Source organism: Diceros bicornis, chromosome 15 (genome assembly GCF_020826845.1).
Source record: "Diceros bicornis minor isolate mBicDic1 chromosome 15, mDicBic1.mat.cur, whole genome shotgun sequence".
In the NCBI taxonomy this organism is placed as follows: Eukaryota; Metazoa; Chordata; class Mammalia; order Perissodactyla; family Rhinocerotidae; genus Diceros; species Diceros bicornis.
In genome coordinates this window covers 26,702,899-26,717,272 of record NC_080754.1, presented here as the reverse complement: position 1 = coordinate 26,717,272, position 14,374 = coordinate 26,702,899, and the positions used below count along the sequence as shown (strand labels likewise).

The following is a 14,374-nucleotide window of genomic DNA, read 5'->3' as shown; positions in this document are numbered from 1 at the left end:
TAGGAACAGCACAGGACTCATTAATTTCTAAGGCTGTTTTGCTAAAAAATTTTGATGTTTTCAGTTTTATTTCTACATAAAATCATTTTTAATCTTGTCTTTCATTTCTTGAATAATGTGGTATGAGGTATTGAAATAGTTTGAATTATACAGGTGGGAAAACTTATGAGCTTTTCCCCCCAAGTATTCTCTTTCTCCCCTATCATTGTCTTAGTAAACCGTTTGAAAGTTTGTCAGTGATCTTTCCTTTTCTGATTGCACTGACCAGAGCTGCCCGCCTGCCCGCTTGCCTGACATTTTGCTAACATAAATGCTGCTTTCTGTTTCTTCTTTCTCTTTTGAAATGTAGTCGCTGTCTGGGTTGAGTCACGTGGGCTGTGCTGCTCCCCTGCCCCATTCTTCTGCCTTCACGCCTCTCAAGGTATCTCTTGTTGTGATTCACCAGGAACTTGGGGAGGGAGTGTGCAGGGGAGGTCTTAAATTTTCTAGTGGATTGGGCTGACAGCAGTCTGAAACCTAGGATTATGTGAAATATACCTAAGCTTATAAAACTATTTGAGTTTAACGTTAATTTCACTGAAATTTTTGGAACGTTTTATCATGCTGGAAACATAGAGCCTGCATTAATTCTTTATATTCAGATTTGGTTTGAAATGTCGTTCTAATTTTCTTATCAAAGGTTATTTTTTTGTCATGAATTATTATTTTACTTTGGCTAATATGCAATATCAAATTAACTCTGTTGTCTAATATGCATGCATAATAATTTGAGTCCTAGTCCCCAAAACTGTCACTGCCAAAACTCTCTTACAGTAGAGGTTAGCAAGCTATGGCCCCCAGGCCACCTGTTTTTGTAAATAATTTTATTGGCACAAAGCCGCTCTTATTTGTTTGTATATGTCTGTAGCTGCTTTCGCACTTAACAGCCGAGTTGGAATACTGGTTGCAACGGAAATCATATGGCCTGCGAGCCTAAATAAAGAACCTGGGGTATTTTATTTTTTGAAGGCCTCTAGGGGTGGTATTTCCATATTTTTTATCATGTGAAACATAAGAAGTGATTAATAATCCTCACTGTCAAGAAGGTCCTCTCCTTATCTAACTTAGGTCTGTTCCTCTGTGGTTTACGCTTATTTCTTTTATTCTTTCCAGAGTGGAGACTTTCTGATTATTTAGCAGTCTCTATGTAAAAATCTTTATATTTGAAAACTGTTATGATGCCACCCTTGTCTTCTCTCTAAATAAACTCTGGTCCTTTTACGTGTCTTTCCCAGCTTGTGAATCGTTATGAACTTTCACAAGTTCTCTGCCTTCCATTTTGGCTCCACAGTCCCCAACTAGAAATATATCCCTCATTAGAGCCTGCCTGGTGCTGAGCACAAAACAAGGGTTTTTCATGTGGCTTACTCTGAGCATTAGGTTGGCTTTTTCCATTTTGGTGTTCATTTTGCTTAGTATCCACTGTAATTCTCAAATGTTTTAGTTATACTCCTAAATGATAATTAATTTCTATATCTTGTATCTTTTGTTTTTCTAAATATTTAATTTTGCTTTTTGAACATTTTTACATCTTGAATTTACCAGAATACTTTCACATTCTTGCATCATGTTCTTCTAAATGCTGACCCCAACTTATAACATCTGTAAACCTGATAAACCTTCTCTCTGGTCATTATTGAAGATGCTACATGTACCTGGATGACTCCTGAAAAACGTTTATCTATAATTCTCTTCTCTGTTAACCCTTTGCTAGCCTTTCTCAGCTAGGTTCCTTATTTGAACAACACAGAAAATTATTTGAGGGACTGTTTTCAAAATTCTCTCAAGGAGGGTGTATAACTAGTACCATTCCAGGTGTATAGAAGAGAAGTTAATTCATTACACTCAGTGGATACCTTAGGGCATTGGGGCTTATTCTCTCCCAGAATCACAGTTGAGGAAGGCCAAATCTGAATATGCCAAAAGTTGTGTGGTAAGTCTAACTTTCTTTCTATCTGTCAGACCTGCTGCACTGTCAAATGGTCAGCTTAAAAAGATTTATTTTGTATTTTTTGTATCCCGGTTACTTTATAGCAGGTATACATTAGGCACGATTTTATTTCTTTTGTGGCTTAACCAGGCATAAAAGTTGAGTTCATGTCAGTTTTCATTCTTTGCTCTCCAGTTCTCTAAGAGTTCTCAAATATAGTCAGTGGCCTCAGAGTGATTTGAACTAATTATTTTAGTATCCTGGAATGCAAGTCACTTAGATTTATAGTTTCAATAAAAGTACATTTTAAAAATCATCACTTTACCAGTCCCCTCTATTCTGGCTTTGTTTTTCATTACACCCAACTGTGTATTATCTTGTGGTGTTTCTGGAGGTGGAGAACATTTGCTGCCATTCAGTGGAATTTGCTTCAGCTCTTCCTTCTCATCTAATAGAGTTGCCTATTAACTGTGTCATTTTATTTCTGAGTATGCTTAAATTTCTAGTCTAACTCCAACCAGTAGGTCTTTTTAAGTTAAAAAAAATATTTTCCCCCTATATCTGGAATAATCTCTGCTTTTTACATTTTTCTGTTTGTACCATTGGTCCTTAAACAGCTCTTTGTTTAGCTAATTAGCTTTCTCCTTCCTATCTCATATTCCTTGAAAATAAGGATAGTCTTTTGTTTCCTTATAAAGATAGCTAGCTTTTGCCTCATTTTCCTGTTCATTCCTTTTACTAGTTCCTGTTGCTCTTATTTTAAATTAAATTTGTTATTTAAATTTCCATTTCTTCTCAACATCCTAAACTTAGTTTATTGGCATGTGTAAACTTGATGAACGTGTTGTCTTTTTCACTAATGGAGATGTAATACATTGCTTCACTCAAGAGCGCAGCTTACTTAAGTCTTAATTATTAGCCTCAGAGTATCAAACCAAGGAATCATTAACCACAAAATTGTCTTCAGATCAGTCCAAGAATTTTTCTCAACAGCATGGCTTCTGTTTGTTTATTTTAACAGTTAAAATTCCCTGTCGTCATTAATTTCATCTGACCTAACTAACTAGCGATAAAAGATTTCTGAAAATATTGAAACCAGAAGGGAGAAAAAAGTATGGGAGGAGATGTGTGTGTGTGTGTGTGTGTGTGTGTTTTAAAGTCATTCTGTTAGTTCAAAAACGTCTTAGCTATCAAATCATAAGATTATAATATATTTAAATTATTGACTGTAACTAGATGTCAAGGCCTGAAAAATTGTTGTTATTCTAGCTCTTCTTGATTCTACTCGCCTAGCAGGTTTTCAATATCTTTAACCCAACCAACTGACACTTCTTTTTAAATTAGCTTAACTACATTTTCCCTTTTTTAGGTAAACTTTATACCAGTTGAGCTAGCTCTTCCTCCTTTTTTTTTTTATTTTTGTGAGGAGGACTAGCCCTGAGCTAACATCCGATGCCAATCCTCCCCCTTTTGTCTTGAGGAAGATTGGCCCTGGGATAACATCTGTGCCCATCTTCCTCAACTTTATATGGGACGCCGCCACAGCATGGCTTAACAAGCGGTGTGTCGGTGCACACCCGGGATCCAAACCTGCGAACCCCCGGCCACCGCAGTGGAGCACGTGCACTTAACTGCTTGCGCCACCGGGCTCGCCCCAGCTCTCCCTCCTTTTTACAGTTCCTTTGGTCAGTGAATTCAAAACATTTTGGACTCAAATACTAGTCTGGAAATGCAACTATCTATCATCTTTAAACACCTCATTTCCTAACTGAAGTGAGGAAATCTTCACTACTCTTTCTTAAAACATTAAATTTTATTCTCCAGAGGGGGGAGAAATCTTAGAAACTATACCAGAAAACCATTATCATAAAATAAATTTTTATTCTCTCCTATATCTTTCCCAATAGAAATTTCTACTTTAGAATGATCATTTTTCATAGCCATAGGGAAAGGTCTGTTATATAAGGGGATTATCTTTAGAGAATGTGTTACGTAAACCTTGTATTCTATAGAACTAAATAAAAAGTATGATCTTAAAAAAAGCACACAAAATATTTTATTACACCAAATTCTCATTTCTAGACTTAATTTTGAAGGCGAGTTGCATGGTTTTTTTTCTTTTATAATCCTGAAGTTTCCATAAATGTAGAAGGTACCTCTTCTTGAATAATAATTATTGATGTATCTCTGTTTCTCCACAGAATGATGAGAGATCTAAGGCCGCATCAAGTTCACCCACAACAGAAACAGGTAATAGACACAAAGGTGCAATTATCCACATCAAGATTATCACTTTAACAGGATTTTCCTGACAAGTTACTTACTAGATAGCTGTGGCTCCTTTTTCTCTTTTTTTTGTGAGGAAGATTAGCCTTGAGCTAACACCTGTGCCCATCTTCCTCTACTTTATATGGGCCACTGCCACAGCATGGCTTGACAAGCCGCACGTCGATCCACGCCCAGGATCCGAACCTGCGAACCCCCTGCCGCTGAAGTGGAGCGCACGCACTTAACCGCTGCGCCACTGGGCCGACCCCTAGATTTTGTATTAAACAAAATTATCATTTTATATGATTGCCATGTTTAATTTGATTTTTTTCTTTATTTTCCATTTATTGAACTTTTGTGACATGCTAGTCTATTATTATATTTAATTTTTTCCACCTCCTTTAATCTTATTTTGCTTTTTCATGCTGATTTAGTTCATCATTCCCCTGCATATTCTTTTCCTGCTGCTATCCAGAGAAACCAGCCCCAGCGCCCTGAAAGCTTCCTCTTTCGAGCAGGTGTCAGGGCAGAACCAAATAAAGGTAGGTGGTAGTGACTAGACGGGGGGCGGTGGGGGCGAGCTTTTTACAATGACATTAACTATTTCATGCTTTTAAACGTCAGCCCTGAGACGTCACCTTAGCAAAAGCTTAAACTCTGTGTTTGTCTGTGATCTCATTGACCTTAAAGCAGGAGAATCTTATTTGAATTTGTTTTAATTAGAAAATTTCTTAGTACCACCTAAAAGCAGGTTATAGTGTTTGAAAAAATAAAATACTTTTTCAAGGCTTTGGAGAATGTTCCTCCTCTCTGTAGTGAGCTCTTTTTCAGATTTTTCTGTTGATAACAGCTGTTTTCTGTGTTCTAAAAAAAAAAGAATCAGTATTTTTTTTTTTTTTTTAATCTATTTAGTCTCATGTTTTTTACTCAATATGACAGATTTCTGCCTGGCCCCCCAAGAAGATGACTGGAAGTAGAAATAAACATTTCAAGTCCAAAATAACTACTTTTAATGTGACTGATAGATGCACTCACAGTGAGATTTAAGCTCAAACCAGAGCCACACTGCTGGTGGGATTGTAAATTAGAGTGGAAAACTGTTTATGTTAGCTACTGATGTTGAACATGAGTAGCAATTCTACTTTCTGAAATATGTACATGTGTATACCAAAAGGTAATGTACAGAAATATTCATAGCAGCATTATTCATAATAGCCCCAAACTGAATGTCCATCAACGAAAGAATGGTTAAATAATTGTGGTATATTTGTACAATGGGATACCATATAAACAATGAAAATGAACAAATTAATGTACAAAACATGGATAAATAAACATAGTGTTGATCAAAAGAAGCCAGACACAAAAGCATGTATACATCCATACAATGTGGTTTCATTTGTAGAAAGTTCAAAAATAGACAGAACTTATCTATGGTGTTAGAGGTCAGGAAGTACATAGTTAGAACCTGTGGTGTTAGAAATGACCTTTGGGTCCTGATGGGTAGGGAGCACAAGAGGAGCTTCTGGGTGTGGTAATGTTGCTTTTATTGACCTAGTTATGTCCACTCTCTGAGGATAATTTTTTGAGCTGTTTGCTTATGATTTGTGTAGTTTTCTGTGTGTTATTTTTCAATAAAAACATTTTTAAATGGATGTAGTTAAACAAACAAAAGTAGTTGAGCCAAATGGGTAATGGACGTTTGGTAGTTTTTTTCTCATTATTGTGCATATTTGAAAATTTCCATGGTAACTTTTTTTAAGAGAGTCAGTTGAGAAGTAGAAAGTGCTATACTGCAAGGAAACTGGGATTCAGAAGGCTCTGAGTATTTTTCCAGCACTGGCAATTGCCTTTCTGTCTTACATATTAATATTTTTTTAGGTCATGCTTCATCCCTTCTTTTATCTTCTGCACCTACCACTGATTCTGCAGATCCCATGATAAGACAGAATTCAAGACAGAGAGAAGAAGAGCTGGAATTAATAGATCAACTACGGAAAGTGTGTACATTACCTTTGAATTACACTTTTTCAGAGATATTACTATAGACCATAATCTTGCAATCACTTGTTCATTTGACTTATAATTTTTAATAGAATCAACAAGTGCCCATTGTGTGTTGTGTTGCCCATTGTGTGATGAATATAAAACAAATTTTGCTATTAAGGAACTCCTTTTCAACTGTTTACTAAGAAAATGAGATGAGTTATTCTGTAAAGCTCAATCCTGGCCCTACCTACTCATTTAAAAATTTTTTCTGCCACATGTTGTAAAGAAATCTTGTAAGAGTAATAATAATTTATATGTATATACACATACACATATCACACTTACATCATATATAGTGTTTATTTTGAAATTGAAAGAGAATCTAGTTTAGTTTTTTTTATCAGAAAATTGTAAATGAATTTCTCTTGTGGTACTTTGCACCAGTGTGGCCTGGCTGTCGTACATATGTATTAGATCTCCTTAAGTTGTTGACCTAGGATAGAAAGATAAAATAGGGATTGTGGTACTTAAGTTATTTGCTTTTTATCTTGATTTCTAATTAAATATGTTCCATTGTAGCTCCGTCATGTCCTGTGTTACTGCCACTCTTCAGTTAATATATTGCACGTTTTCCTGTTCTTTTAGCATATTGAGTACCGGTTGAAAGTATCTCTGCCTTGTGATCTGGGAGCAGCTCTAACTGATGGTGTCGTTCTTTGCCATTTGGCCAATCATGTGCGGCCTCGATCTGTCCCAAGCATTCACGTTCCCTCACCAGCTGTGGTAAGTTCATAATGCTAAAAAATGTTGGCTGTTCATCAGATATTTATTAAGTACAGTGGTGGGCATTGTGCAGAATGCTAGGGATACAAATATGAATAGTCCAGTCCCTGCCTTCCTGGGTCTCACTTCTACTAGAGAAAAAATAGGCATGTAAATAATAATTTAGAGCAGTGTGAAAAGTGTTATAAAGGGAGGTGTGTAAGAAGTGTGCTGTAGGAATACGAAAAAGGGACCACTTAACTGCCTGGAAGATTCAAGAAAACCTTCCCAGAGGAGGTAAAGTTTGAATTAATTCTTAATATATGAGTAGGAATTTGCCAGCAGTACAGGGAGGAAGGAAGTATTCCTAGATTGAAAAGATAAGGAGGATCATGGCATATTCAAGGAATTCTTAAGTTGTTCAGAATAGATCATGCACAAGGTGTGGGTGCAAATGGCAGGAGATGCAGCTGGAGGGTAAGCCAAGGGCCATGTGACAGGGGCCTCATGCACGATGCCAGGGAGTTAGAGGTTTATCTTAGTGTAGACAATGAGGAAACACTCAAAGAATTTGAGGGGAAGAATATGATTGTAATTGCAGTTTAGAATGATGAATCTATTTCAGGGGTGGAATTGACATGATCTAGTAGTAACCAACCTCAGGTGGAAAATGAGGGAGAAGATGCATTCAGGATGACTGGCAGGTTTTCTTTAGGCTGCTGGTCGGATCTGAACATCAGTATCAGTATGGTAACCCACAAAAAAAGAGCAAGCTTGGGATTGACACAATCTCCTTTTTTTCACCGCTTCAAATTGTTGTGAAAATTTTCAAACATTTGGAAATATTGAAAGAATAAGCCTCTACCTAGATCTGACATTTATCTCATTTTGCCATCTTGCTTTGCCTATAATTTGTGTTTTGTGTGTATTTTTTTTTTTTTTTTTTTGTGAGGAGATCAGCCCTGAGCTAACATCCGCCAATTCTCCTCTTTTTTTTTTTTTTGCTGAGGAAGACGGCCCTGGGCTAACATCTGTGCCCATCTTCCTCCACTTTATATGGGACGCCGCCACAGCATGGCTTACCAAGCAGTGCGTCGGTGCGCGCCCGGGATCCGAACCAGCGAACCCCGGGCCGCCGCAGCGGAGCGCGCGCACTTAACCGCTTGCGCCACCGGGCCGGCCCCGTGTTTTGTGTGTATTTTAATTGCACCATTTAAATGTTGTAAATATCATAATGCTTTACCCCCTAAGTATTTCACAGAATTTTCCTGGGCCACCTTGCTCTTCTCCATAGCCTGTAGCCAATGACTGACTGATATGGGGCCTGAGCCCACCTGAGCCTCAAGGTGGCAGTGTAATTCACACTGCAGTGCTCCCTGTGGGATCAGGCTGAAACTGAGAAGGGGACAGCTGTGAACCCTTAGCAGCCAGCAGGGAGTGGGGGTAGAAGGTGAGGATGGATGCACAGGCTGGGTAAAGGGACACTGGCTGAGGCCAATGCTTGAATCCACAAGTTATATTCAAATTTCCCCAGTTGTTCCAAGAATCCAAGAATATGTTTCATAGCTCCTCTCCCTCCTCCCCCTTCTCCCCTCCCCTCCCCTCCCCTCGAGAGAGAGAGAGAGAGAGAGAGAGAGAGAGAGACACACACACACACACACACACACACACACACACCACCCCCCAAAGTTCCCACAGTGCATTTGATTGTTATTTGATTGTTGGGACACCCTCTTTTGATGACTCTGAATGGATACTGTGCATTTGTAACATGCTTAACCACAGTGTTTCACCTTTTCAAAAGATTCATTATCTGGTCATTTGTTCTTAGCAGGCCCTTCCTGATACAAATTCTTTACTCAAATTGCAGTTGTATCTAGGCCTATAGAGTGCCACTTCTGGACATTGATCTTGCTGCCTCTCCAGATGCAAATTGTTTATCCCTCCCAAGGACTTTGTATTCTTCTATTTATAAAAGCTGCTTTGTTACCAAAGTCCTGAGAGGCTGAGATGGCCCTTTCCCCTCTAGCACACCCAAAAATAGAGTCATACATCTGCTTCTAAGGAAAATAGCCACTTTTTATTTAGGGACCTCAGAAAACAGGCATTCCGTTTTGTGTAGGAAAGGCAGAGAGGAACAGCAGCACTACCAAAGTCAACTATGCTCGCAAAGACTTGAAAGACTTGGTTTTGGTCCAAAGGTAGTGATTAAGAGAATAGGAATTGACATGCTATTTGGCAACGCCAGTAAGGGAAGAGTTTATTCATACTTTGCATTCTTCCCAGTTTCTGTCAACTGAGTTAGGAGAAAAATTTTTTTTAATAATAAAAAAAAAAGACAAATCTGTCATTCTTCATTAACAGAGGAAATTCTTAGGAAGTAGCAAGGAGCTAATGTAGAAAGTGGAATTTGAGAGTAAAGGTAACTAAGGTTCTTTACCTCAATCACCAGAACATAGTGCTTTCGATTTAAGGATGTAAAATACATATAAGAAAAATAAAACTATTTTATAAATATTTAATTGCTTAGAGAAATTAAAAAAACATGGACCTTCTCATTGGTCAAAGGAATATGGGTATAATATGAGATTAGGGCATTTAAAACTTCCCAGCAAAATCAACAACAAAACTAACTTATATTTATTGAGCACCTGTCTGGTGCCAGGCATTCTGCCAGGGATGAAAGGTACAGAAATGAGTTACAAGTGGTCCATTCTCTCAAGAACATTAATTCCTCTTTTAAAAAAAATAAAAGAGGTCTTTCATGAAATAGTATCCTTGACGCTTAAAAGCAAGTAGGACTATTAAATAAAATTATTTAAGAAGGGATCTTTTTGGTAAATAAATGACCTGTAAAGTTAATAATAAACATGTAAATATGTAAAACTTCTCAAATTATAACATTTGGGGTGAAAAAAATGGATTTTGAATCAGTCAGATGAAAACTGTCCAGTATTTTAATTAAATTTTAATTAAAAGCAAAACAAAGACCTTACTTTCAAATTGTGATAAGGATTATTGTGAACAAGTTAATATTCCCTTAATGGGGGTTTCTGTTATAGTATTAGATTTCAGTGTAAATATTTACATCTATTTTTCCTTCATATGAATTGCCCTCCCTCATATTAAACTATTTCTTCCCTTATTTTGTTCTTTTGATCATACAGAGATATTTATAACTTACTTTCTTAGTAGAGATTTTTTTGTGATGAGAATATAAAGTTAAAGCCAAATACAAATGAAAAACCATAGCAGTTTCTTTGGGGCTACATTAATGCGTGGTGATTTATTGTAATTCTTTGAGAACTGGCTAATTAGAACTCTGAGTGTAACTTTATAAACACTTTCTTGAGGTATTGTACGAACCATGATTTCTTTCCCCAATTCAAAAAATGACTCCTCATTATAAGGGGGGGTCTTATGTCCAAGGCATTTTGAAAGAAACTCAGAAAGGTATGTGTGTTTGCAACCATTAGGTTATAATTCATCTTTCTTTGTTACTTTGGGAGGATCAGTCATGTTTGATAAACTGCTGTTTGCTGTTCCGTAGGCATAGGTGTGAAGTAGTACAGTTCATGTTCTTGGAAGTGCACTATTAAATCATATCAAAAATCATTACAAATACTGTGATGTGGCCACTCACTGAATGAACCCTATCACCAACGAAGATGACCTGAAAAAATTCTAAATCGTTTCAAATTCCAGAAGAGCGAAATTGTTTATTTCTTCTTCCTTTCAGTATAGATTATGCTCTTGTTGACATTACTTTCTTCCTCCAAACCTGCATAAGATTTCTTATTCAGATCAGGCTGAACATTATAGAAATAGAACAGGCTGTACATGGCTATCCAAAACCATGTGTTATGTCTTCCGAAGTTCTGGGAAAGTTTTTGGGGATAGCAAGTTCCTGTGGAATTTGACTTAAGGCGAAGTCATGAGTCCTTCTGCACTCCAGAGTGATAGGGAGTCTACAGCCCGGGCCATTTTGACTAGCCGTTCCGTGGGACACAGAGCAAGGATTTGTAGCTGGGATTCGTGCACTCCCAGGGCTTGCAGGGCTCCACGAACTCTCTACAATTATGTGTATGTGTGTTCTTCTCAGGAGTAGATGCACGCCTTTCATCAGACTCTGAGAAGGAGTTGTATCCCAGTTATGAAGCACTGACCTACATCCTGGAATTCAGATACATGCTAAAGGAAGGAATGGCTGGGGAGAGAAATGATCGTTCCCCTCTCCTCTGCCCCTTCATCAGTCAGAAATCTGCTCTTGGCAGGGGAAATCTCGAAGGAAATTTTCTTTTCTTCTCCCCCCTCAACTGACACCTTTTATGTCTTAGGGTGCTACTAGTCCTCATGGAGACAATGCCGTTAGACCCCGTGATCATTATTCTGAGCCTGCCTTTCTTTTCCTTTTGTCTGAGATGGTGGTGATTCCTGGATTGGTTTTTAACTTAGCAACATAAACTCTCTCCTTTTATCCTTTCTTTTGCACAGAGACACAGTTGTTTTTCTGTCTGTGCAGTCAGACCTCTTTCACTCTGCCCTCCCATAGACGTTGGCATCTGAATGGTGGAGTTTCAGAAATTTAGGAGTCCTTCTTTTGTAGAACTAAATGCCCAGGCTCCTTTCTTTTGTAGAGTCTTATCCATAGTGCCCCATTATTTCTACTTCCATTTCTACAGGCAGAAAGGGAAACTGGTATGTGGAGAGGGAATTTCTAGCCAATGAAAAATTCTTCTAAGTGAAAAGCAGTTGTCCTGTGTTTTATTTGCCCACTTCTCTTTAAAGTCAAGCCCTTGTCCCAGTAGCTTTCACCACAGTGAATTTTCTCTTGTGCCTCAGTTCACCTTACCTCCCTCTTAACTGGCCAGGAGTGGAGAAGACCACAGCATCACTTGTCCCGTGAACACCCTGCTCTTTTGCAGGTTCATAGTGGAGGAGAAGGAGCCCCGCTCCACTGTGAATTAGCCAGTGTGAACCCCCATGATGATTTTTCTCCTTCTTGTTAAGAAGGATCTTTCTTGTTAAGTAGATCATGATCCTACTATTTATGTTTTACTTTTTTTTTTTTTTTTTTTTTTTTAACTTTTTTCACCTCACATACAGGACTTCGCATAGGCAAGAAATGGTGCTCTTTATAGAAACCTAATTCCTATCCTCCTTCTGGACTTTTTGGAAAGCTTTTCAATTTGAAATTTTAAAATTATTATTATTCTCCTTCCATCCCACTTGTTGCCTTTTTATCATTTATGATAAAGCCAATCTTGGCCCCTGCTGCCTTTCTCAGGCCAAGATGATTATAGTATGTTCAAACACTATCATGTCTTTATCTTGTTTCCCTTCTTCTTGTCACAGTATTATGTTCCATCTTTGAAGAAAACCCAGATATTCAAAAGTGAAACTTTTTTTCTAGAGATGGTACAGGCTTCTGTTGGCTGACCTTTGTAAAAACTCTAGGTCAGATTCCCTGCAAATGTTTGGTTTCCATGCCTAATGCTTAAACATTGGAAACCAACTGATGAATTTGAACAAGTGAGTTTGTTAATCATTCTGGGAAATGGGATTCCTATTTCTTTCTTAAATTATAACCCATGATAACTCACTAGGCAAAAAACTTCATCACAACTTCAGGTCATGTGATACAACTCTGTTTCTAGTCATTAGAGATCTTTTCAGAAAAACAAGCTTATTAACTAGTAATTAGGGAAATTTCCTATGGGAAATTTTCACACTTTGGAAAATGGGTTTTTTAATCCAATCTTTTAAAATTCAAATGTTTAAAAAAATTAAATATTACCACTGAATAGAGACTTACCACTGAATAGAGACATGATGTATCTGTAGCATAATTATGAACAATGGCTGTTGATTTTTTTAAAAATTATCTTCTTTTAAAATTAAGGACTGAAAGGGGCCGGCCCGGTGGCACAAGCGGTTAAGTGCGGGCGCTCCGCTGCGGCGGCCCAGGGTTCACCGGTTCAAATCCCAGGCGCACACCGACACACCGCTTGGCAAGCCATGCTGTGGCGGCCTCCCATATAAAGTGGAGGAAGATGGGCACAGATGTTAGCCCAGGGCCAGTCTTCCTCAGCAAAAAAAGAGGAGGATCGGCAGATGTTAGCACAGGGCTGATCTCCTCCAAAAAAAAAACAAAAAAGGACTGAAAGGACATGAACCAAAGTGTTAACTGTGATTATATTTGAACAGCAGAGCTATGGGTAATTAATCTTCTTGCTATTCCTCCAAATTTTCTTTAGTGTATATTATTTTAAAACGGAAAAACAATTAAACTATCCCCGTAAAATTTTTCTGTTTAGCGCTTGCCTTACAAAAATCAAAGCCAAATGTCTAAAGTAGGGAGTGGCAAACTGTGGTCCACAGGCCAACACCTATTTTTGTAAATAGTTTTATTGGAACACAGTCACCCTTGTTTGTTTATATATTGTCTATGGTTGCTTTCAAGCTCTTAGCGGAATTGAGTATCATATGGCCCTCAAGCCTAACATATTTATTATCTGATCCTTTAAAAAAGTTTGTTGACCCTTGTTGAGTTTATGAAGCAATTGGCAAGAGTATTTTTAAAGTTGGCAAATTTTTTAAAACTTTGCTAATAACACCACATTTTCCTTCCTTTGCAGCCCAAACTAACAATGGCAAAATGCAGGCGAAATGTGGAGAATTTCCTAGAAGCTTGCAGAAAAATTGGTGTACCTCAGGTAATAAATTTTTTTATGTTGCCTAAGTAGATTTGGGTGTTATTTTCCTAAAATCTTCCAGAAATACAAGTATCGGGCCAGCCCAGTGGCATAGTGGTTAAGTTCACACACTCTGCTTCAGTGGCCCAGGGTTCCCAGGTTCGGGTCCCGGGCGCAGACCTGCATACCGCTTATCAAGCCATGCTGTGGCAGATGTCCCACATATAAAGTAGAGGAAGATGAGCACAAATGTCAGGTCAGGGCTAGTCTTCCTCACCAAAAAAAAAAAAAGAAAAGAAAAAAAGAAATACAAGTATCTAAAATCTTATAGGACTAGGTCTGAACTAAGTTGATAATTACTAACATGATTTTGTGTTACTAGAGTCAATCAATATATTTTTGAGGAGTTTTCCTTAATTATTTGCAAGGACCAAGCAAAGAAATCATACACATATAAATTTAAATATATTGTAATAAGTAATTAATGCTAACTAATCAAAAATAGTTATTCTGATATTTTCCTTAACATCCTCACTTGCTGTTTGAGACACCACTTCGTATACAACAGAGTCAGTGCTTCAAAATAAGTGCATCTCAGACTGAGAATGCTTCAGTTGGCTTCAGTTTTTTAACACTTGCTTTAATACTTTTTAAAAATGTTTATTTTGAAATAATTTTAGACTTAGAGAAA

At 37.7% G+C, this 14,374-nt stretch overlaps 1 protein-coding gene across 13 annotated transcripts in view; it reads left to right on the top strand.

Annotated features, from left to right (window-relative positions):
• The window catches only part of LRCH3 (leucine rich repeats and calponin homology domain containing 3), a 104,057-nt gene that overhangs the window by 80,186 nt on the left and 9,497 nt on the right, over window positions 1-14,374 (top strand). For 8 of the 13 annotated variants that reach the window (XM_058555979.1, XM_058555987.1, XM_058555985.1 and 5 more), the window contains 6 exons: window positions 350-421; window positions 4,171-4,219; window positions 4,672-4,779; window positions 6,119-6,237; window positions 6,872-7,009; window positions 13,627-13,704. In XM_058555979.1, coding sequence (XP_058411962.1) covers window positions 350-421; window positions 4,171-4,219; window positions 4,672-4,779; window positions 6,119-6,237; window positions 6,872-7,009; window positions 13,627-13,704 — 564 coding nt within the window. The remainder of the gene's footprint in view (window positions 1-349; window positions 422-4,170; window positions 4,220-4,671; window positions 4,780-6,118; window positions 6,238-6,871; window positions 7,010-13,626; window positions 13,705-14,374) is intronic. The other 5 variants (XM_058555984.1, XM_058555986.1, XM_058555983.1 and 2 more) reach the window with 2 other exon arrangements.